Here is a 26,245-nt window from a genome sequence, read left to right as displayed (position 1 = left end):
GAATGATTTTGTTTTGAATACACTGAACTAAATGAAATAAGCCATCCAAGAAGACAGGTCTAGTAGATAAAAGGGTAAAGTGCATCGAAACCTGGAGAGAACTCAGGTGTAGGGTGTAGATTTGGGATTGAGAGGTGATGGTTGTTGAACTGATAAGACTAGTTGAGACTGCTGAAGGAAAAAGGGAAGGTAGTTTGGCCGGAGTCTCTAACAGTGTTTTGAGTCTTTTTACGATACATGAATGTTGTCTTCTATTATTTTCCATTCCTTTAGCACAGAATTCAATAAACTCTCTTGTCTGATTCATGAAGAAATATGAGGTGCTAACAATCTTTTCATAACAGTGTTTTGATCTCACAAATGATCCCAGTACGACATTTATTTATTAGTAGTGAGAATGGTTTGATTTCTTACTGTCCCATCTGGGAACCAACTAATAGGGAAAGGACAAATCTCAAAAGCAAGCTTGTAGTGGAGGACTAAAGACCCTTTTCAGATAATTCAGACATGTAATTCTATTTTAGATGGAGGCATCTTTATTTTCTGGCCTATATTTCTCAATAGTGATAGTGTCACAATTCACTATTGAATTGTTAGTCAAGTCTAACTAATAAGAGGAGTAGAGAAAATGACACATAAGTTTTTACTTGCCTCTAACATAATAAACCACTGATATAAATAAGGCTGTAGTTAATTGAGAATGAAACCATAGGAATGGGGAAAGAAAACTGTAACAATGCTGCACTTTTAAATAATTTCTAATTTAAGTTTAAATTTTTCTTAAAAAATAAAATAAAGATCTGTTTCTTACAGCAAGGCCAATAGCAAAGCATCGCTGTCTTTTGCAGAACCCATATGAGTCAGAATATTTAGTCTAAAGCTTTAAGGATCCAAATAATTATCTTTTTTTCTTCGTTTATTCCTCCCATGTCAAAACTTGAAGTTCATACTTCATTTCAAACTTTTCACATTTTCCATTTACTGCAACCTTGGGCTGAGAAAGCCCACTATTTGCCTGGATTTTGTAGGGTATTAACAACTCTATTCAGTAGGGGTTCTCTACAGCAGAAGGAAGAATATTAATCAGAGAGCTGCTAAGTAAGCACAGCTGGGAATCCTTATCAACAATCAAGAACCAACCCCACAGGGCTGTTAAACACAGCTGGGAGGCCCTCTGTCAGGTCCAAGTCTTAGCAGCCAGTAAATGGAAGAGCCACGATACAAATGGCAGTGCTTATGGCTTTAACTTTTAGAAAACCTCACAAGAACATAGATGATTGGCTCATTGTGAAGCAAGTAACCAGGCAATTCTTTTAAGGACTTTAAGCCAGCAGTGTGAGATTTGTTTTACTTTTTTTTCAACCATCATAGTTGATGCTTCTCAGTAGCAAATGAATTTTCCTTCAATGTTGCCTTGTATCTGTGCCACAGATACCCAAAAGGTGCTACTGTTTGTACTACTACAATGAAAGAAAACAGGGAGAGAAATGTAGATAGGGTTATCTACACTAATAAAAGAGAAACATGGTAATTGGCGTACGACCGCTACCCTTCCCATTGGCTAATCAGCATATCCTTATGCAAATTAACTGTCAGCCAAGATGGCGGCCGGCAGCCAGGCAGCTGGAAGCTAACAGGAGGCTTGCTTCCTTCAGTGACAGAGGACTCCAACGTTCCCCGCCTGCCTTGCCGGCCTCTGAGCTTCAGTTGGAAACATAGTAACATTTATAGAAGATAAACAAAACCCCAGAAAACTCCTGTCAGTCAGCCGGGATCTCAGAGCTGGAGTCGCAACACTGTTTCAAATAAAGAAAACAAAGGCCAGAAACCTGCTTTCAGCCGAGCCTCAGAGAGAAAGCCGGCTCTCAGCTCCAGTGACAGCCATAGAAGGTAAATAAATGCCAGAATAAAAAAAAAAAAGAAAAAAAGGAGAGGTTTGGAGCTTCAGTCGCCCGCCAGCCTGAAAACGGCCCTCAGCCCCTCACCCAGACTGGCCAGGCACCCCAGTGGGGACCCCCACCCTGAAGGGGGTGCGACCAGCTGCAAACAGCCATCAGCCCCTCACCCAGACTGGCCAGGCACCCCAGTGGGGACCCCCTCTGAAGCAACAAGATGGCGGCTAATTTGCATACTGAAGGCAGGCGGCAGCAGGCAAGGCTGTCTGCGGTCTGGGACCCGGATCTGTGACCCTGCCGGGCGGGATCAGCGGAGCCGCGAGGCCTCCCGGCACCGGGATCAGCGTGACAGGGGGCAGCGCCCCAACCCCCTGATTGGCCCTGCTCTGTGCATCACAGGGGGTGGCGCCACAACTTCCCTATCGACCCTGCCTTGAGTGTGACAGAGGGCGGTGCCCCAACCCCCCAATCGGCTCTACCCTGAGCGTGACTAGGGGTGGCATCGCAACCTCCCCATCCGCCCTGCTCTGTGCATGACGGGGGGCGGCGCCCCAACTCCCCAATCGGCCCTGCTCTGAGCCCGACCAGGGGCTGCACCTAGGGATTGGGCCTGCCATCTGCCACCCGGGAGCAGGCCTAAGCCAGCAGGTCGTTATCTCCCGAGGGGTCCCAGACTGCAAGAGGGCACAGGCCGGGCTGAGGGACCCCCTCTCCCCCCCGAGTGCACAAATTTTTGTGCACCGGGCCTCTAGTTAGTTAATAATAGAATTCCACTTTTTCATAATTCCATTTTTGAGGAAGACTATAGAACAGTGGTTCTCAACCTTCTGGCCCTTTAAATACAGTTCCTCATGTTGTGACCCAACCATAAAATTATTTTCGTTGCCACTTCATAACTGTAATGTTGCTACTGTTATGAATCGTAATATAAATATCTGATATGCAGGATGGTCTTAGGCGACCCCTGTGAAAGGGTCGTCCGACCGCCAAAGGGGTCGAGACCCACTGGTTGAGAACCGCTGCTATAGAATGAGAAATAACATGACAAAGGGTTTTGGTTTTGCTGTCTTTTGTGTTGGTATAGCTAGTGGTGCAGTTAGATAAGAGTTCGTTCGTTATAATCACGGAGTTCATCCATAGGCCATAAGTGGTCACGTCTGGGGTGATGCCTTTTGATTTTGAACCACCAAAATGATTTTTTTTTAAACATCCAAAGTCCTAGCAAGAGGAGAGGATTTCCAATAAACAACTGTGCTCAAATCTCTACTCTACAAATTTTAAAACTGCTACTACAAAGTTAGAATTGGGAGACTTGGCATTAGACCCACAAAGCTCAGTGGCTTCTCATGTAAATTCAACGTGGGTAGTACAGATCAGGACTGGTTTCAAAATAAGTGTTCCTGGAAGAATGTTTAAGGAGTTATAGCCACACTCTGCAGTCAGACTACACACCCAGCTAGCAGATTTCAGTCTAGATAAGACTCTGGGTGTGGACTACATTAAGTGATTGGGTTTGTAGATTAAGATAACCACTTCTTTCAAATCTCAGTTGTTGTGCAAGAATCTCTAAGGGAGTTCATTAAAATACAAATTTCACTGCACATGCCTAGACTTCTTCTCAAGTAGATCTAGGGACTTAGGAGAAACAGGCATTGCTAAACACCCAGGAGATTCTGATGTAGTTGGTCTGTAGACCACATTATGGAAAACACTGGATATAATTAATCTATGCTCAATGCCTTTCATGAAAGTATATCCATTGATAAGTAACAATTAATAACCTCAGCTTAAATTGAAACACACTTACCCTCACTCTTCTGAAACATGAAAGGAGGATTTTTTTTAATACACAGTAATCTGTGTCACTAAACACTTTTACAGATGGATTATTATTATTATTGTTATTTTTTTTCCCCTGTGTTCCTGGGCACCTGCATCACCCTTGACAGGTCACAGTACCCTGGGCTGTTTCTGTGGCAGACGGAAAAAGCATCTGCCTGGGACTGCATCCAGGTGCAGAGTGAGTCTGCATGACAGATAGTACTTTTAAATGACACTTTTCTATGTATATTCTTTGAAACAAAAAACAATGTAATTAATTTTAAAAGGTGCTTTCTTCCTGCCTTCGTAGACTGTCTTACTGGAAAAAAAAATACTTTCCTATTTTTATTTTTCTTAACTAAGTAAAACAAACATACCCAAGCCCTAGGTTACCAGAGCAAACTCTCTAAGTGGAATACAACATGAAGAAAATGTATGTTTTAACAAGGCCCTAAACTGTGTTTTCCAAAGATCCTAATGGGCCCATTGTAGTTGCTATAATCTATTAAATTCAATTTATGTAGGTGGAAAGCCCTTTAATATGCATTTTATGATAATATGCTTTTTAAGATGTCTCCTGATATATATTATACACACTACTGAACCATAATGACTATTAACACAGTAAAATTAATACTACGCATTTTTAAATGGCCTAAACTTTCAAAGACACTCAGGAGAGAGACACTTTTCTGAGTAAAGTTTTTGAAGTAAGAGACATTTTTACAGTTTTGTGTACAAAGAAATAGATTATGAAGGAACTTTTGAGGATGTTCAGTAATGGTGAAGGGTTCCAGGACCCAAGTCTTTGCTTTCCCCCCTCTATGATAAGGTTCAAGAGGTTAAGCTCTGTCTCCAACAGATCTACATGCAAAGCCTCTGAGTCTCCCCTCGTCCTTTGTCTCCCCTTCTAATGGTGCTGAATGCCCCACTGGACCAGGGACCTCTGGATGGCAGGAAGGGTGTTTCTATTGAGAGGAAAGAGTAGAAAATGATTCTAATGCCTCTCTGTTGGGCATTAGTCACTCTCCATTAACTCATTGAGAGTCTCCTCCAATATAAAGTCAAAACCTAGCTAACTTAAACAAGTGGAATCATTAAGCTCAAGATTCCAAACCATCCCACACAACAAAACTCAGGTTAAATACTTCTAACTTTGTACTATCAAAATTTCAATAGTGAGCAGTTCATTTTCAAGTCTTCTAATGCCCAAGGAACTATGTCTCCTCTCAAAGACACCGTTTCAGGTATACTTTATGTGTGGACCCCAACTACAAGTAGAGAGACCTGTACCCACCCAAATTAAACCTAAAAAAAATTTTTTCCCTTAAATACAATCAGCTCTTAAACGAAGCCCTTAAATTAACTCAGTAAAATGAATAACATGCACAAAACATTTGATTCCTTCATTTGCATTAATTCCATCTTTAAAGTGAAGAAAATTATTAGTCTCATATGAAAAAAGGTAATGTTTGTTATAGTCCCTTACCATTGAAATGTTTAATTTTTATATGTCTAATACAACTGTCTTTTATTTTACTCTATAGTCCCTGAGTTAAAAGTCTTGATTAGGTATACCGTTCCCCCTAGCTTGTGCATATGCAAAATATATACTTGGTTTTGAGTTTTACGTAATTCCTTCATCCATCTTGAATTCATTTTTCTATAGAATATATTTTTCATATAGATACAGTCAGTAGAGCCAGCACACTTATAATAATAAAATGGTAATATGCAAATCGACCAAATGACTGAACAGCAGAACGACTGTCTGGACGACCTTCCGGACGACCATGCTATAACACCCACTGGCGCAAGGCCAGCCAAGGCGGGTTCGATGCGATTGGTCGGGGGCCCCGTCATCGCCCTATCATTGCCCTGTAGAGGGAGGCCCAGGCCACCAGCCAGTGGGGTGACTGATCAATTGGGGAGCTCCACGATTGCCTCAAAAGGAAAGCCCAGGCCACTGACCAGCGGGCCGTGGTGGGTGGGCGGGGCCTCCCTCTATGGGGGCGATCCATAGAGGAGCCCCGGCCAAGTGGGTGGGGCCTACCTCTTTTGGGGGATTGATTGTGGGGCTCCTGGACTGTGAGAAGGCACAGGACAGGCTGAAGGACCCCCCCCCACACACACACACACACACTGAGTGCACAAATTTCATGCACCAAGCCTCTAGTCTATGGAATAATCCATCCTTTCCACTGAATTGAAATACAAAATTTTATTAAATTAAATTCTCAAATTCTGTGATCAATTTCTAGATTCTCATTTTTGTTCTACCTATATTTGTACTAAATGATACAATATTTGTGTTATTGCCATGAGTTTACAGACTGTTATGGTGTCTGGTAAAGCAAGTCCAATCTTACTATTGTTCTTTCTTAAAATTTTGACTATTTTCAGGTATTTATTTGTCCACATAAACTTTAAGTAATTTTATCCAACTTCAAAATAAATTTTAAAACATGTTAGAATTCCTATTTGTATTGCTTTAAATTAACATGTTAATTTTGAATTAATGAACTTTTATATTGTAATTTTTAAGAAAATGATATTTATGTTCACTTAACCTTATTTCAACATATATATATATATATATATATATATATAGAGAGAGAGAGAGAGAGAGAGAGAGAGAGAGAGAGAGATGCAGATATGAGAAGCCATCAACCTAAAGGAATGAAGATATAGCAAAGCTATAGATGCCAACTCAAATTATACATGAAATTTCTATTCCTCTTCTCAAGAACCCAAAAAGGAAATGACAGCGGCAAGACTTTATGTTAACTCACACACTGATCAGAGGTAATACATAAAGAATCCCTGAGAATTCTTGTGACAATTTGAGGAGGGGGGGGATCATAATAAATTCTAATAATTGACACCTGGCTAGTCAATTATTGGAATTTAACATCAGTAAAATGTGGGGTTCTTTGGTAAATATGACTATTTATTAGCAGGTAAATCCAGGAATTCACAACTTATACTTTATAATCAAATGCTAAAACTTTGGCTATATTTCATGCTTTTTCTTTTCTTTCTTCAAAGAAAGGATAAAATACTTTAGATTAAGTTGCCTTAACTAGCAGAATAGAAGTCAAATCCATTTACCCTCTTACACTAAAACTTTCAGTTTTATAAATGGCAAGAATAAAGAAAATAGAGAGCTTCAGAAACTCCTGGGAAATGCCAAGCAAAAAGCTTACCTAAAGTCTCTTTAAGCCAGCATGAGTCTTTTAAAGGGACATCAGTCTCTCTAATCTTTTGTCTGGAGACTTCACATGGATCTTCTAGCAGGAATATTCTTCCAGAAATATAAAAGTTCCCTACCATAATGATTGCTTGCTTGGAGGTCAGGTGGTGCCCCTTCGGGGTGAGTGAGCTAAACATGCCATCAGCTGAACTCTCAGAGGGAACCTCTTGATGTTATTTCCTGGCAATTCTTCTGGCTGAGCGCTCTACCCGAAGCTGTGCTTCAGTCGGGTTTTTAAAAGTTCTTTTCCTTTGTTCCTCTGGTGGTCACTGCTTTTCATTTTGTTCCACAATATACCCCCTCTGGTTCTCCATACATCCTGCGGTTTGTCCCTCTCTGTGCCTTTGAATGAATTATTCTATTTGCTTCTTCCTTGTACTGGAGAACTACTTATCCTTCAAGATTCACTAATGAATCCTTACCGAATTCACTTCCCTCTGCCAGGCAGAGTTAAGCACCCCCTCCTCTTTCTTCTCACAGCATCCTTTATCAACCATCGGACAGTTCATGCATGCTCTTCAGAAGAATATTCTGTCCCTTTCATCTCTGTTAACCTTGTGCTGAACATAGTATACAGTAGGTAGTAAGTGATCAAATAAATGGATGACTAAACAAACAACTGTGTTCTAAAACCTGGCATAAGGTTTGAAAAAAATATCAATATCACGTTGGGTTATGGTTGGCATCAAACTACTTTGAAAATAAAGTGAAGGCTTTTTTAAATTCACTGATTCTAGATAACCGCCCTTGAGACAAAGACAAACATTAAGAGAGGAGAGGACATATTAGGGACAGATACTAAGAGCTCATGGAAATTAGTCACTGACATAGATTTCTGAGATTTTGGAGAAGGAAAAGCCAAAATCCAGTCATATTTTCTCAATTAAAAAATATACATGAGTAATGAGTAAGTTGGGTATTGATCCCTGGCAAAATTCTAGAATTACTTATTATACAAATTGGTCTTAAGCTATTAGTAAAGAATATGATTATGAAGAGGGTATATCACGTTAAAAAAACAAAAATTATGCAAATGTTATGAGATTGGTTTATTTACTTCAGTTAGACATTTAATAAAAGTTCTTAAGATCTGTTGGATAAATGTGGGTTAAGCTGCAGTGAAGTGAGTAAATAAATGGTTAAATAAAAATATTTATTTTAACTTCATTCAGGTTTAGTTGTCACCTAGAAAGAGGAGTACAGTGGTGTGTCACAGAGCTTTGTCTTATTCAATATTTATATCAGTTTTTCAGAAAGACCCAGAACTTATCTATACAAAATTCATGGCTATAACAAAGCTGAGAAAAGTGAATATTGCAACAGATGTCAGAATAAAGAGTTAAAAGTTGACAAGTAGAAACATGAGGGTAAAACCCCAAAATAAAAGTTGGCACATATAAATGCTTACATTTTAATTCAAGAAAACAAATGTATGACAGTAGTATAGGCCCTTTATATTCTGAGATTCATTCTAGCTCTAAACATTTGTGATTCTAGAGGTAATATAGCCTCCTTTTTCAGGGGAATCCTTGCAATCAGTTGGAGGTGGAACCAAGATTAGGACTCAGCTCTGCTAAATCCCAATTCCTTCACTCATTTATTCCCTGCTCAAAACACACTAGAAGAACTCTATATACGTATGAACATCACAGTAACAGGACACTGATGAGCTATAGTATCATGAGATTAAGGCTGTGAGGAATATAAGGATCTCTAAACCAGAATCCAAGGAGCACAATGGAAAAACCTGGAATTCTAACATGGTTTAGAAGAACACATTAGCTACCACCAGCTCTCCAAAAGGTTGTCAGTCACTTGGAAAAAGGAATAATCTGAGAATGCATTCTTCTAAAGGGTTATAACTGAGATAAATTGTGCAAAATAACAGGTTTTGGATAGATTTTGGCTTAAAACAAAGAACTTAGAATAGTTGCTATTAGCCTTAATAAGCAGAGCCTAGATGACCACCTGTCAAAAGATGAATAACAAGAGAGTCAGAGTGGATTACCTCCTAAGTTCCCTCTTACCTAAGTAAGGACCCTTGATTTGACCAGAGCCTACTGGGTGCTACTGTGTGACTCAGCCCTTTGATTTTCACCAAGACGTCAATTCCATGACTCATCTGTACACACAAGTAAACCTTAAGTGGAGGAAGGATCACTATCAGAGAATCCCTGGAACACAGCCAGTGGGTGAAGCCATCTGCATTGCCACACTCCTTCCCAGGGCTGGACAAGTGCAGGTACTTAAAATAACATTCCACAAAATGTTTGCCCAAAGCATTCATGTTTAACTTTTTGTCTTTATTTTTTATCTCATGGTATAATTATTGGCAGAACATGAAGAACAACAAGGAGAAATGTAGAAAAGACAAACCAAATGTGAATTGCTTTCTGTATCTTGTCTCATTCATCCTTGACTGCTATGAGAACAGATCATTGAGGGGGGAATTAGTTATATGGCTTAAAGGGGATTGTGAAGATTAACGAGGAAAAATAAGAACCAAGAATAATTTCTGTAAGAAATTAAACTACATAGCAATAGATGGTCATAAGCCCAGATGAGAACTTGTCACACAGTCATTGCACAACATCCACTTAGAACAGCAGCTGCACCAACACCTCTGTTTTTCTGTGCAGTGGAATTCTGCTATTTAAGTCTAGTGGGACACACGTGTTCAGCAATTACTATACAGTGAATTGCTTTTACATTGAATGTGAAAGAAGTCCACATGCCAGTGGCTTCTAAATAAAAATGCACCTGTCATCTAATATTTGGTGATGTTGAATTAATTATCTTCCTACCATCTGGAATGCAGCTCCTACAAAGTTTTAGTTAATCAAATATATTAACTGAGATTTAGTGAAAACAGGCAATGATGAATATTTGATGGTTATGCTGAGCACAAGCAGTTGCTAGATTAATTTAAAAATCCATTTCGTTAAAATAATTTAAAACATTTTTATACATTAAAATCTGCTACCAAATGGAGAGTTGCCTTTACCTTACTCTTAATTTAATTGATTACAAAAATCACTCGAGTCAGCTGTTCATTAATTCATTTATTTATATGAAAAATTCTCTTCCGCCCTAACCGGTTTGGCTCAGTGGATAGAGCATCAGCCTGTGGACTGAAAGGTCCCAGGTTCGATTCTGGCCAAGTGCATGTACCTTGGTTGTGGGCACATCCCCAGTAGGAGGTGTGCAAGAGGCAGCTGATCAATGTTTCTCTTTCATCGATGTTTCTAACTCTCTATCCCTCTCTCTGCCTCTCTGTAAAAAAATCAATAAAATATTTAAAAAATTTCTCTTCCTTTCTCAGAGCTTCCTGAAATAAAAATAGAATGTACTAGTAACCTGAAAAGAGAATCAGGCATGGGTGGGATGAAAGCGAGACAGGTGGAAAAGAAAACTGTGGGGGTGGGAAGATGAAGGAGAAGCTGAGGAAAGCGGAGCCAGGGGGACGTGGAGGAAGTTGAGTCTATGGCATAGATAGACCCTGGATAAGGGGGAAAGACGGACTACAACATAGGAGTAGAAATATGAGAGAATGTTAGAGCCTGAAGTGAAGAAACAGGATAATTGGAATAAAGATCAAAATAAAAGCAAGCCCGGCCATTGTAGCTCAGTGTTTGACCTATGAACCAGGAGGTCATCGTTCATTTCCTGGGCAGGGTCAGGGCACATGCTCATGGTTGCCGGCTTAGTTCCTGGTGGGGGGCGTGCAGAAGGCAGCCAGTCAATGATTCTCTCTCACCATTGATGTTTTTATCTCTCCCTCTCCCTTTCTCTCTGAAATAAATGTTTGAAAAAATAATGAAGCAAATTATAAACTACCCTTTTAGAATATTCAACACTAATTAATGAGAAGCTATCAAAAGCAGTCTTAATCATTATATAATGATTGTCTACTAAACTCTCATTGTGTGCCCCCAAATTTCCATTTCTTTGTCCCTAGATTACATAAAATAGTGACTGAATAAATTTCCTTAACAAAACCAACCTAAGGTCACTATGGTCAGGGGTTCCAAAATTCTACTATAATTGCAACTAAAAATTAGGACACAATCAATAGGCAACCTTTAACCCTACTGCTAACTTAGAAAGATACCATAATAGCTGGTATTAAGAGAACTGCATTATTTTATTTTATTGAATCAGGAACTAAATAGCACCTGTTTGGCACTGTTTCACAGATAATGAAAAATCAAAATATGCTAACTGTTCTAGTCTCTTCACATCCTATATAATAAAAGGCTAATATGCAAATAGACCAAAAGGCGGAACAACTGAACAACTGAAAAACCGGTTGCTATGATGTGTGCTGACCACCAGGGGGTGTGCGCGGAACATGGCGGGCATTGTCTGCGGCAGATTGGTGGAGCAGGTGAGAGGGGGTGCCAGACCAAAGCGGGGTGCCGGCTGCTGTCATCCGGGCAAGCCTCTGGTGGTTACTGAAAATTCTTTGCTCCCATGTGCCACGGTCCTGCCCGGTGCTCCCACCTGCTACTGGTGCTGGAGCTGCCGCTTACACCTGCTGCTGGTGCCTAGCACTGGCCCTCACTGCTCAGCGCCATCAGCGGGTGTGAGCAGTGGGTGTGAGCAGCGGCTGCCACCCCGATCACCCCTGAGGGCTTCTCCACCTCCCGCTGCTCCTGAGGGGCGCTCGGGCAGTAGCTGCTGCTCGCACCCGGGTGCAAGTGGGCCAGCGCCATCAGCGTGTGGGAGCAGAAGCAGCAGGAGCAGGGCTGCCGGCAGACAGGGGACCAGGGGCTGCAGCCAGAGGGGCTGGGTGGGGGTGCAGAGGATGGGCCGAGACCCACCCCTGTGCCCACCGCAGCCTCACGGCCCACAGTTCCTTTTAAGGTGCATGAGTTCATGCACTGGGCCCCTAGTTTTAGTATATTACTAAATATATTAATGTTTTATGTATTGTCATTTTTGAAACACAATTCCAAGGACCATACCTATAAAGTTAATTTTGATCTCTAACTCTACTTCATAAATTCAATAGCAGGAATCTGAAAAAGTAGGGTTGATACTGAATCAAATGAATCAAAATAATAATTATCAAGTATTTCAGGAGGCAGAAAAGAAACACTACTTAACCTTGTCTACACTGCTCTCCTCCAGTATGGGATTAATTAATTGAATTCTTCTATGTGCTATGCATTATGCTGGGTGCTAGAGAAAAAGGTATAAACAGACACATATGGTTGCTGGTCTCATGAAGCTTCTACTCTAACAGGGGGAGATGGAGAGAAATGGATAGATTTAAACTATAATTTGGACATAAAACTAATGGACAGAATATTGTTCAATAATATTAATGGTGACACCTTTGTCATATTGTTGATTTTAATTGGAATAACTTAATATAATGTTATTATTGACATTAGTATGACATTCCTTAGGAAGTATAAGACATTTGTGACTCTCTAAGTCAGCTTGGTCTGTACTTTTCTTTTTCTTGATCAAGAATATTTCCCTATCAAGGGCCTCATGACTGCTTTGGACACTGGTGTATTAAAGTTTTCTTCAATAATCCATATCCCTACCAGCTTCTGTTCTATTGCTTTTGCCCTCTTCACAGCCAGCTTTATATATATGAGAGATTTTTTAAAAAAAAACACCAATTTGCTGTTCCACTTATTTATGCATTCATTGGTTGATTCTTTTATGTGCCCTACTGAAGCTTGAACCTGCAACCCTGGTGTATTGGGATCAATGCTCTAACCAACTGAGCTATCCAGCCAAGGCCACAGCCAGCTTCTGAGAGAGTGTTCTGAATGCTCTCATTTGAAATTTACTCTTCAACAAATTCTAAATTGTCATTTACCCTCATTATTCCACTGAAATTACCTTTTCCAAAGTCATCAATGACCTATAGTGACAATTGATATTATTACTTTATTTGACTTTTATGTAATGTTTTGAACATTTAAACACTCACTTTCTTAAATATTTTCTTCTACTTGGCAACACATTCTACTTGTTTTCCTTATACTTCTCCAGATGCCTCTCTTCCATACTCTTCTCCCTCCTCTACTCAACTTCAGAATGTAAGTTTCTCTACTCACAGTCATGGGCTCTATTCTACTTCCAACCTCTCCTTATGCAATCTCACCCACTCCCATGGCTAAATGCTGACTTACCCCCACTTGTAACTACAGTACAAACTTTTCTCTGAACTCCAACTTAGGTCTAATGAGATGTATTACAAGCCTCTCAAATTCGTGGTATAAACCCCCATCCAAATTTGTTCCTCCTCCAAAGCATGATGGCCAGAAATGTGACAATAATCCCTATCACCACTTTCTCTCTCATCCCCAAATCACCAAACTCAGTTGATACTATCTCCAAATTATATCTCAAATCCGTGTACTGCTTTCCATCTCCACCAAAACTGCAATCATCTCTTGCTTGACTACTGTAGAGGTCTCCTAAATAGTCACCCTACATTGGCCCTTTCTATCCTGCATCTTTCATCAATCCACAGCAAGACATAAAACATGAAGAAAATTAAAATAATTGAAATGAAGAAGCCAAAATTACTATATGTGTATTTCCTATAATACTATCATATATATCCCATTGCTTTCAACGAAAAAACTTACAGAATTAATAAAATTAACAAATAGAGCCAACAAGAAATTGAGTAAATGCACCAGGTACTTAACAAAAATCAAGAGCTTTTCCATATATAAGCAATACTCACAGTCCTATGACTGCCTATTATTTTCTTCTCACCCCATGCCCCATCTTAAAAATCCCATACACTGTCTGTAATTCAGCTGAGTTGGCTGCAAGGGTTTGTAGACACAGGTGATCAGACCAGAGGTGAGTCAATTAGATTATCTATATTCATGATGGGGACATGAGACTCAGTTACCACAGTTTTTATTAGCCCTGGATTTAATAAAGTTATGTAAACTGAGGGACAAGGCTGCCATTTTGGAGTGGTCATTTAATACTAAGCTTACGCATCAGCAAATAAAGTCAGATTGTAAGACAAACAAAAGAACAGAGCAGTTTCCCAGAGAAGAGAAATCATTCAGACAAAGAAAAGAGAATGCAGAACTGTCTAGGTCAGTGATGGCGAACCTTTTGAGCTCGGCGTGTCAGCATTTTGAAAAACCCTAACTTAACTCTGGTGCCGTGTCACATATAGAAATTTTTTGATATTTGCAACCATAGTAAAACAAAGACTTATATTTTTGATATTTATTTTATATATTTAAATGCCATTTAACAAAGAAAAATCAACCAAAAAAATGATTTAGATTCATAGGTTCGCCATCACTGGTCTAGGTCAAGCATGTCAAACTCGCGGCCCGCGGGCTGCATGCTGCCTACAATGAATATTTTTATGGCCCAGCCAATATAATGGTATGTAAGAAACATTTTAATAAAAATTCCGTAACTTAATTTTTACAATATCCTGTTATACATAATTAAGAACGAACTATAACGTTCGCTAATGACTGATTACTATAATCGTGTCGCATACATTTCCCTTACACGCAGGCGCATCATTTCTCTCCACTAATACTAGCAGCGAATATTCTAGCAGCCGACTGCCACGTCATTAGTCTTGGACTGACTTGTTTGATGTGCACAACAGGAAATATTTCGCTTTCAGAGAACAAGAAAAATAGGTTTATTTGCATTACACTTATTAATTTGTGCAGTTACTCAGTGTCTGGTAAGTTAATGTTCAAGAAAAAATATTAATTTTTATGAAAATGTTCTATTATTTTATGTTAATGGTTACTCATTTACTTCAACCCTTTGTATTCAGCATGTCTCTATCAAAATAAACCAATGTTTCTATGAAATTTGAAGCTTTTGTTTTTTTGCGGCCCACATAAACTTAAACCTTGTTTATCTGGCCCATGTTAGGCTTTGAGTTTGACATGCTTGATTTAGGTTCTTAAGAGCTTTTTTAGTTCCTGATTCCAACCCCTCTGAGGCTCAAGCACACTCTGCTACATCCTGAATCAATATGTATATTTAACATAAACCAAAGTACCAATGCTATTGATATTTTTGGAACTAGGTGAACTGATACTAAATTCATAAGAAAGACAAAAATAAGAGCAAGAACTTAGCATATTACTATATGCCGGGCACTGATTAGAATCCTTTGCATGATGTGTTTTACACAAAGCCAATAGGTATCATATTATTCCCAGTTGGAAGTTAAAGTGGGTAACTATCCAAATACGGTATACTAGTAAATGTCTAGCAAGTTGTACTGTAAATGAGTAAAAACATGCAAGGAAACATCTGGAAAGAAGAGAAGTTCCAGTGCTAGATATTAAAACATGTTTTAAAGGCTAAAGTAAAATAATGTGGTGTCAATACAGTAACCAACAGAGAGAATACATATCCCCCAAAATAATCTTAGTACATAAGAATTAGCATATAATAAAGAAAGCATCATGAACAAATGTTTAAGGAAATTATTAAAAGACACCGAACTGAGGGAAAAGTTGATTTTCATTTTCATCTTAAATTAGTCACCAAAATAAGTTTTAGATTGAAGCAAGGGTTAAAATATATAAAAACAAAACTAGGAGAAAATGAGAGCGAACATTAAACTGATTGATTTCTTAAAGCATAGAAATTGAAAACCTAGAGGTAGTTAAGGAGATTTTTTAAAAAGACCCAAGTGAATTCCTATATATTAATATACAATAAGTAATAAAAGCAAACCTTAAGATGGGAATAATATTTATAATTCAAATGACATAAGATTATTATCTGAGTTGTGCATGTGTGTAAATGTTTAATGTGATATAGTTAAGGAAATGAAAGATATAAAGAAATCAAAAGTTAAATAGAATAATATTTATTGATTAAAAAATTGGTAAACATTTAAAAATGCAATATTTATATAGGTTAGGGTAGAATAAAGATGCAACCACTCATAAAAGTGTAAACTGATTTACAAAACACACACATATAAAACCTTTCAGGAAAGTTAATTTGAATATATGTATCAAGTATCTTAAAAAAATTTTCATAATTATCAACCCAATGATTCTAATTCCTGAAATCTAATTTAAAGGAAGAACAAGAGATGTGTTCAAAGATGTTTGCCAAAGTATGCCAATTCTGCATTATATGTATTAGCTAAAACAAAAAAAAAATTGAAAATACAACAACTAGGAAAGACTTAAATTTCCAACAATGGAATGGTTAAATAAAATATAACATACCCATATAGAGAAATATTATGTATTTATTAAAAATAATACTTGAAAAGAAACTTTAACACTTATGAAATATTAGAGCCCTTGATGATTATTCTCCTTTGTTTTATGTCTCTTTTTTTAACACTTCATTTTTTCTATAACCACTATTAAAGATGCAGTAAAAGCCTATTTTACATCATCTACAGTTATTCACTAGCCCTATAAAGAATTTTTTTTAAAAGGCACACAATCAGTAATGACTAACATTAAGCCTCTTGTTTGGCTATGGGATCACCATTACACTTCCCAATTTCCTGCTACCATGGCTAATTAAAAGTTGGCATGGTTACTCCCATACCAATTGGCATTGGTCACAGATAAATTTCTGTGATTTTTTAAATCATAGTTATTATTCTACTCCATCTGTTCTCTTCAGTTTTCAAGTCAGCTGTCAAATTAAACAAGTAAGCCCTTCCCAAAAGTTGTAGAAATTTTATTTATTACTAGGGTAAATGAAACAATTGCATAACATGCTTTTGTTCAGTAGAATTCTACAAGGTGAACCAAGAGAGAATTCATAGGAAATAATGTGATGTGTCGACAGTGATGATGGGAAAGTGCTATATTTATAACAGTAGTTAACATTCTTGCATTAGTTTCGAATACGAGTCATAATTGCCAAGAAAGTTTTAATAGTGAAATCCTAAAAATACATCTCAACTCTGACCACCTGCTTTTTCCAGTTGTACTCTCTGTTTTACATTAGCTAAATTCAATAAGCTCAGGAGACTCTGTAAAAGTACTAAATCATTTATTGGTTTAATTATTTGATATATTTCCCTACTCCCATTCCAATTAATAATTTCATTTTTCTATAATATTTTCCTATTACATACAAAGAATCTCTACCATTTTAAAGAGAAAAGTAGCTTTGACACAGTCTCCAAGTCCCACTGTGTAAACATAATTTTAAGAATTATACTGCAAGTCATGGGAGAAGAATAAGAATAAATATTCTAATAGCTAAATCTATTCAATCTTTTCACTCTGGCGTTTGTTATACTAAAATAAAAAAATTTATCTCATTTGTGTTCAATTTATTACAAAAGTAGTTTCATTTTTCACCCCTTCATGTATCCTTGCAATCTTGCTGTACATATCATCAAGAGGTGGCATCTATTTTCCTACTCCTTAGCTCTGGGCTGGATTTGGGATTTGTTCTAGACAACTAGATGTGGCACAGGTGATGGGATGCTAGTTCTGAGCTGGAGGCCTCTAGAGGCCTTATATGCTTCTGCTTGTCTTATATGTTTCTGCTTGCCTTTATCTTGAGATCAAGAACCAGATAATGTAGGAGGATGAGGAGACACGTTATCTATCAGAAGCCAACCTAGACCAGCCACTCTCAGCCAACCTGCCAGCTGAAAAGAGATATATAACTAAACTGAATAAGATTGGCTGAGACCCAAGGATCACTGAATTAAGGCCAGTCTAAATTGCTAATCTACAGAATCATCAGCTAGGTAAATGAATATTGTTTTTAGCCACTGTATTTTGGGGTGATTTGTTACAAACCAGTAGCTAACTAATACATTCTCTTATCTCTTGTTTAACTTATTTAGAAAGAAAATTAGGAAGTAATATTAGCAAATAAAAAATTAGACATAACTATATAAAATCTATTTTTCTCATGATACCAATATTTACATTTTTCATATTTTGGCTGTTGGGGATATTAACATTTATAATCACTTTTAATTTATAGGTATTATTTAACTCTTTTTTATTGCTTAAAATATTACAAAGAGTAGTACATATGTCTCCTTTATTTTTTCCCCCTTGACCTTCCCCCAGCCTCCCCTACCCCCCAGTGTCTTGTGTCCATTGGTTATGCTTATATACATGCATACAAGTCCTTTGGTTGATCGCTAACCCCCACCACTCAACCCTCCTCGGCCTTCCCACTGTAGTTTGACAGTCTGTTCGATGCTGCTCTGCCTCTGTATCTATTTTTGTTCATCAGTTTATAATGGTCTTTATTATCCATAAATGAGTGAGATCATGTGGTATTTTTCTTTCATTGACTGGCTTATTTCACTTAGCATAATGCTCTCCAGTTCCATCCATGCTGTTGCAAATGGTAAGAATTCCTTCTTTTTTACAGCAGCATAGTATTCCATTGTGTAGATGTACCACAGTTTTCTAATCCATTTATCTGTTGATGGGTGCTTAGGCTGTTTCCAAATCTTAGCTATGGTAAATTGTGCTGCTATGAATATAGGGATGCATATATCCTTTCTGATTGGTGTTTCTGGTTTCTTGGGATATATTCCTAGAAGTGGGATCACTGGTCAAAAGAGACTGAAAAAGCAATCCCATTTACCATCACACCAAAAAAATTAAGATACCTAGGAATAAACTTAACTAATGAGGTAAAAGACCTCTACTCAGAAAACTACAGGTCGTTGAAAAAAGAGATAGAGGAAGACATAAACAGATGGAAGAACATACCATGTTCATGGATTGGTAGAATCAACATCATTAAAATGTCCATACTACCCAAAGCAATCTATAAATTCAACGCACTCCCCATTAAAATACCAAAGGCATATTTCACAGACCTAGAATGAACTCTCCAAAAATTCATCTGGAATAAATAAAGACCCCGAATAGCTGCAGCGATCCTGAGAAAGAAGAACAAAGTAGGTGGGATCTCAATACCAGATATCAAGCTGTATTACAAAGCCACTGTTCTCAAAACTGCCTGGTACTGGCACAAGAACAGATATATAGATCAATGGAATAGAATAGAGAACCCAGAAATTGACCTCGACCCGAACCAATATTTAACTCCTAAAACAATCCTGTGAGGTAGGAGTTATGTTTATTTTATATAAAAGGAGACTAAGGTAAAGAAAGCACAGAAAATGTCCAGATTCATACAACTATCATGACAGAGATAGATGAGAATGGAATACAGGACTATATAAATCCATGTATTCCATGAGAATCAATCTACAACCGAACTGTCAAGTCCAGGCTCTTTTTGGAGTTATATTTTAGAAACCAGACATGTGTGTTCCCTGCAGAATGACTTAGATCCTGTCCCCAGAATGATCTGAAGATTAATTTATGCATATATTTACTCGCTTGGGCTTTTTCTCCTTCTCTAACAAATTTTAAATGGCCAAAATGTCACAGTGATCTTTTCAAATTCTCAATTTAAGTTCTATGTGCAATTGATATAACAACACCTGAATGAAAAATGAACATATAAATAAGTAAAAATATATTCCAGTGTAAAAAGCACTTGATTTATTTGAAGTCATAACTGTTGTTTCTAGTAGCAAATGATTACTATTAATTGTCTGATGGACTATAATCTAATTTAATCCTAATGGGCAATATTTAGTGATTTACTGGCAGGCAAAATCATGTACTTGTGGGACTAGTATAAAAATAGTCTCAATTTCTAACGTTGGTTGTGTCTCAGGTGCTGATCCATTTTTAATACTTAAAACAAAAAGCAACTTAGTGTTGATTTTATGTATGTTGTGTAGCTTTCTGCCTTTGATGGTTGCTTTTGAAGACGCGATAGGAGGAATGGAAAATGCTTACTAGAAAATGTCCTTACGTATCTATTTTATGGCTTTATCATTAATTTTGGTTTCTAGTCAAGTGATTACTGTAGAGCAGCAGCACTGAATCCCTATCCTGCTATTTGGCTGTGAGAATTTGCTACTACATGTGCCTATGTGCACTTAGATACCACTACTGAATGAACTAAAATCAACAACAGTTTAGCTATAAATTGTAGGGAAAATTTCAGGAAAAGTGTGGCATAAGTAACAGTTGCCACTTGTTTCTTTCTCATGATCTAATGATATTTAACAATAAAGTTTAATGGAATCCCACTTAACACTGAAGAAATTAGTTTTTAAACTTGAAGTTTGTCAGGGCTTGAATGACAACATAAAAATGACTATTTTAAAAGCAAACAAAATCATATGATTTAAATCAATTACTTAAAAATTTTGACTGTTGTAATAAAGTAGGTTTACATCTGCTTTTCATTTGATTCTTTTTCTCATAAATGTAACTAAGTAATATTCCTATTTTCATAAAGACCTAAAGTAAAAAACTTGGTCTCAGGGTTTAGACATGATGATCATTTCCATGACCCCTGCTACATGGCCCTTTTCTAATGTGATGTTCAGAGCTTAGTTCATGCATTGACATTTGGTCATATAACAAGAGTTTGACTACATCACTGCCAGGAAGGCTGACATCAGGAGATAGCTGTTACCCAAGAATAGACCCCATTTAGTTCACTAGTAGCAGTTGCCCACACAATACCTACAAAAATACTGAAGTGACCTAAGGAAACCCCCCTCCCCACAACAAGCAGGGGTGTTGAAGATAATTCCTATGGAAGCAGAGAAGTCAGAATCTAGACCTCAGCTGTGGGACTGTCCCTCGACCAGGATATAGACCCCACTCCTCCTGCCATGTGAACGATGCTGTTAGAGTAGAAGGATGAATGAGCGACGATCACCTGACTTAGCGAGCCAGGTATGGGGCAGTGGAATGGGATCGTTCCTATACACCTGAATGATAAACCAGACCATGATAAACCTGAAAATAGCTGTGTTCTAGGAGATTCCTGTCAGCATAAGTAACTAAATTTTGAGGGAATGAACCACCCCTTCAAGTAATTTTTACTTGAGAACTGACTTGGCTGGGTGTGTTTGCTCAGGTACTATATGAGCTTCTGTTCTGTTATATGTTGCTATCGACTGAGGATTATACTTTCAAGTGAAGTCCTCTATCCTTGTTCCAGTTCCATGGACTAAGGGCAGCATGCTCAACACACGGAGGAACCCCTTACTCTGACATAAGAGTTAAACTGGCCTGAGGCCTAGTTTTTGAACCATAATGAAAAGCTGCAGATTTCTCAACTTGGTTATAATAAATTATAGAAAGAACACCTGAAAATATTCACATAGTATTTTATCTTTGACAGTTAATATAATTCTTTTTGGATCAGCAGCCATCTGAATTATTTTATTTTGTAACTAGTGAATTTTGTCATTCAAAATAATCCCCCTTTTTTTCCAATTACAGTTTACGTTCAATATTATTTTGTATTAGTTTCAGGTATACAGAGTAGTGGTTAGACAATCATACACTTTACAAAGTGGTCCCCCTGCTATTTCAAGTACCCACCTGGCACCATACATAGTCATTAAAGTATTATTTATTATATTCACAGCCTCATGACTATTTTGTGATTACCAATTTGTAATTCTTAATCCCTTCACCTTTTTCACCTAGCCCCCAGTGCACCTTCCCTCTGGCAACCATCAGTCTGATCTCTGTATCTATGAATCCGCAAAGCAGTAAAATTTTAAACACAGTAGGCCACAACAAGGTAATTAAAGAATAAAAGTAGGTCTTATACTAATTATATACTAAGTTTTCTACCAAAAATTGAAATTCAAATTAGTTTTTTCAGAAAACAAGTTATGCTGTAAGCAGTCAGAGAATCTCATGCTGGTGTCACACAAAAGTGAGTGCTTTACTTATTTTCTTTGTTTAACTCATCTAGAAACAAAAAGACAACCTCAATTATTTATCTTATAAAAATACATATGGTTAAAAGCAGAATACATAGTGTGTAACCCTGAACACATTAGGATGCAAATCGACTAAATGGCAGAAAGACTGGTCACTATGATGCACACTGACCGCCAGGAGGCAGATGCTCAATGCAGGAGCTGCCCCCTGGTGGTCAGTGCGCTCCCACAGGGGGAGTGCTGCTCAGCCAGAAGCTGGGCTCATGGCTGGCAGGTGCAGTGGTGGTGGCGGGAGCCTCTCCAGCCTCCGTGGCAGTTGGATATCCCCCAAGGGCTCCTGGACTGCAAGAGGGTGCAGGCCAGGCTGAGGGGCCATCCCCTCACCCCAGAGTGTACAAAATTTGTGCACAGGGCCTCTAATATATATATGTCATTGTGTATATGTATGTGTGTGTGTGTGTGTGTGTATATATATATATATATATATATATATGCATATACATATATTTGATATGTAGTAAATGATAAATCAAAGCAGAACATATATTTTTACTTATAAGGGTTGTTATGTGAATCATACATCTCACTATAAACCATCTAAACTAATAATAGCCTAGGTAGTTGTCATGCCCTCACGCATCACACCCTAACGTCGTCACAAGATGGATGTCACAAGATGGCTGCACGCACAGTGGAGGTGGGGCCTGGAGAGGAGGTGGGTTGTGGCAGGGGAGGGCAGTTGGGGGCAATCAGGACGGCAGGGGAGGGCAGTTGTGGGCGATCAGGCCGGCAGGGGAGGGCCGTTGGGGGCAATCAGGCCAGCAGGGGAGCAGTTAGGAATCAATCAGTCTGGCAGGGGAGGGGTTAGGGGGCGATCAGGCTGGCAGGCAGAAGTGGTTAGGGGCAATCAGGCAGGCAGGCAGGCAGGCAGGCAGGCAAGCGATTAGGAGCCAGTGGTCCCAGATTGTGAGAGGGATGTCTGACTGCCAGTTTTACTTATATTTTACTAGAGGCCTGATGAACGAAATTTGTGCAAAGGGCTTGGCCCTCACAGCCCCAGCTGCCTCAGCCCTCACAGCCCTGTCTGCCTCATGGCCCTGTGGCCCTGTGGCCCTGTGGCCCTGCCCACTGGTTGTTCCAGAAGGTCATTTCGGAAGGTTGTTCCGCCGTCTGGTCTAATTAGCATATTAGCTCTTTATTATATAGGATTATATATATAGATATGCATTTTACACAAAGAGAATCTATATATATAGTAAAAAGCTGGCATTCCCTTTTAAACATGAATTTTAATTATATTAAGTGTTACTATATTGTAACACTTAAACCGGAGTCGGACATCCCCTGAGGGGTCCCAGATTGGAGAGAGTGCAGGCTGGGCTGAGGGACATCCCGCTCCCACATGCATGAATTTTGTGCACCGGGCCTCTAGTTTTTATTATAATTCTCATTCAAGGTATTGTCCTTCCTACTTGATGCTTTATTTCTTCCAGGTATTTCAATTATTCTCCATAAATATTTCCACCTTATGGTGAAACCAACTCTTTAAAGGCAATAGTTCATTGGTATGAAAAATCAGAAAGGAAATCTTTGCAGTTAGATGTATTGAATGTTTTTCTATTCCTCAGAGCCTATGAGAATCAATTTATTACTGAGAAACACCAACTATATATAAAAATATCAAAATAACTAAGATTTTAGTGAGATGATGACTTTAAATTATAGAGAATATAGCTGTTTTTCTTGTCTATTCTCACTTATTCTTACAGGTAAAATCCCATGAAATAAAACAGGAATATGTGCAAATAAAGCATTTATTTGAAGGCATGGTCTTGCAATGACTGTCATCCTAAAGCAAAAATATTTAAGGGATTCTTTATAAGAGAAATCCATTTTTAAAAAGTCATCACTTAATTATCCTCAGTGATATGATTTATATGGCTATCCTATTATCTCCCTCACAGTTCTATGAGGAAAAGTAATTATCCAGTAGCTTACGACATGCAATTTATCTTATAGTTATAACAGATGTTCATTCTGTCTATAAATACTTACTGAAGAAGCAAATAACTGATCACCACCAAGAAGACTAAATAAAGGCTATTTAATATTTGAGATTATGCTAATTTGAGGTTAACTATTCTGCTTTCTAGCCCTCCTTCTGGCTGTCCAATTTAGATGCCATTTTATGAAACAATGCAATGGTACTCTTTTTGTTCTTTTTAAAAATAAAAGTAGACTTATGAAATGCAGAAGGATTCAAGTGTTTGTCTGAAGAGATATTTTAGATAACTAATGCACTTCCTAATTTTTGTACTTTCAGTAGAAAGCTGCAAATTTGAAAAAAAAAAAGATTGCTTATATATTGGGCTAACTGCTTTCCTCAGCTCCTATCTGGCAATCTCCATATGGTCTTCTTTAACTCTGGGTCTGGTCACCAGTAACCATGTGGAGGTTAAGGAGTCCACTGTAAATTGATCTAAGATATTGCACAATCCTTGTGTTTTTTCTACACCTTGCCTATACCATTTAAACCATCCCTGTATTAAACTCTTTCAACTATTCTATTTTGAATGCTCTATCTCTTTTCTGCAGGAAAATATTGCAGCTAGTTCTTCTTATTTATTTCCTCAGGAAAAATTCCACTAATAAACAAAGCACTTATTTAAACATTTCAAAATTTAGTGCATCAATGATGTTATGAGACAAAAATATAATCTATCTACACTAATAAAAGACAAACATGCAAACTGACCATACCTTCACTATGCCTTAAGCCATGCCCACCAGCCAATCAGAGCAACTATATGCAAATTAACCCAACCAAGATGGCGGCTGGCAGTCACGGAGCTGGAGTGAGCAGGAGGCTTGGTTGCCCCAGTGATGGAGGAAGCCAAGCTTCCCGCCTGCTGCAGCCGGCTCTGAGCTCCACTCAAGGGAACAAAGTTTCAATTATAGAAGATAAATAAACCCCAGATACCTGCTTTCAGCTGGCCATGGCCACGGAGCTAGAGTGAGCAGGAGGCTTGGGTTGCCCCTGACGATGGAGGAAGCCAAGCTTCCAGCCTGACCTGGCTGGCTCTGAGCTCCACTCAAGGCTACAAAGTTTCAATTATAGAAAGTAAATAAATCCCAGAATTAAAAAAAAAGGAAAAAAGGAGAGGCTGGGAGCTTCCGTTGCTGGGGGGCTTGGCCAGCCTGAAAATGGCCCTCATCCCCTCACCCAGACTGGCCAGACACCCCAGTGGGGACCCCCCACCCTAAAGGGGGTGTGGTCAGCCTGAAAACAGCCATCAGCCCCTCACCCAGGCTGGCCAAACCTCCATGGGGTGAGGGTTCCCATTAGGGGGGGCTTGACCAGCCTGAAAAAAGCCATCAGCCCCTCACCCAGGCTGGCCAGGCACCCCAGCGGGGACCCCCACCCTGATCCGGGACACCCTTCAGGGCCAACCAGCCAGCCGCCACCCGTGCACCAGGCCTCTATCCTATATAGTAAAAGGGTAATATGCAAATTGACCCTAACAGCAGAATGACTGGGAATGACTGGTCACTATGACACACACTGACCACGAGGGGGCAGATGCTCAATGCAGGAGCTGTCCCCTGGTGGTCAGTGCACTCCCACAGGGGGAGCTCTGCTCAGCCACAAGCCAGGCTAATGGCTGCCAGCACAGCGGTGGTGGCGGGAGCCTCTCCCGCCTCCTCAGCAGCACTAAGGATGTCCGACTGCAGCTTAGGTCTGCTCCCTGCTGGTAAGGGGACATCCCCCGAGGGCTGCCAGGCTGCCAGAGGGATGTCTGACTGCCAGCTTGGGCCCAATCCCCCAGAAAGAGGGCCTAAGCCAGCAGGTGGACATCCTCCGAGGGATCCCAGACTGCAAAAGGGCATAGGCCGGGCTGAGGGACCCCCCCGAGTGCACAAATTTTTGTGCACCGGGTCTCTAGTCTATACTAATAAAAGAAAAACATGGTAATTAGCGTACAACCGCTACCCTTCCCATTGGCTAATCAGCATATCCTTATGCAAATGAACTGTCAGCCAAGATGGCGGCCGGCAGCCATGCACTGAAGCGAACAGGGAGGCTTGCTTGCTCCAGTGACTGCAGACTCCAACGTTCCCCGCCTCACTTGCTGGCCTCTCAGCTGCAACTCTAAGCAACTATGTTGCAAATATAGAAGCTAAACAAAACCCCAGAAACCTGCGGGCTTCAGCCAGCCGGACTGCAACATTGTATCAAATACAGAAGGTAAAGGCCAGAAACCTGCTTTCAGCAGCGAGGTCTCAGAGCTAAAGCTGGCCCAGAATAAAAAAAAAAAAGAAAGAAAAAAAGGAGCGGTTGGGAGCTTCAGTCAACCCACCAGCCTGAAAACAGCCCTCAGCCCCTCACCCAGACTGGCCAGGCACCCCAGTGGGGACCCCCACCCTGATCCAGGGACACCTTCAGGGCAAACCAGCCGGCCCCCACCCGTGCACCAGGGCCTCTATTCTAATATAGTAAAA

At 39.2% G+C, this 26,245-nt stretch overlaps 1 protein-coding gene and 1 non-coding gene across 2 annotated transcripts in view; both read right to left on the bottom strand.

Annotated features, from left to right (window-relative positions):
- The window catches only part of COL19A1 (collagen type XIX alpha 1 chain), a 277,248-nt gene that overhangs the window by 181,217 nt on the left and 69,786 nt on the right, over window positions 1-26,245 (bottom strand). Inside the window, 1 exon segment of the mRNA XM_023754306.1 lies at window positions 12,962-13,009. Coding sequence (XP_023610074.1) covers window positions 12,962-13,009 — 48 coding nt within the window.
- On the bottom strand, window positions 3,809-3,925 carry LOC111826179. Its single transcript, XR_002829441.1, has one exon. It is a non-coding gene; the product is annotated as a small nucleolar RNA SNORA77 (small nucleolar RNA).

This window comes from Myotis lucifugus, unplaced genomic scaffold, assembly GCF_000147115.1.
Source record: "Myotis lucifugus unplaced genomic scaffold, Myoluc2.0 scaffold_59, whole genome shotgun sequence".
Classification (NCBI taxonomy): Eukaryota; Metazoa; Chordata; class Mammalia; order Chiroptera; family Vespertilionidae; genus Myotis; species Myotis lucifugus.
This window is presented reverse-complemented; position numbering and strand designations above follow the sequence as displayed.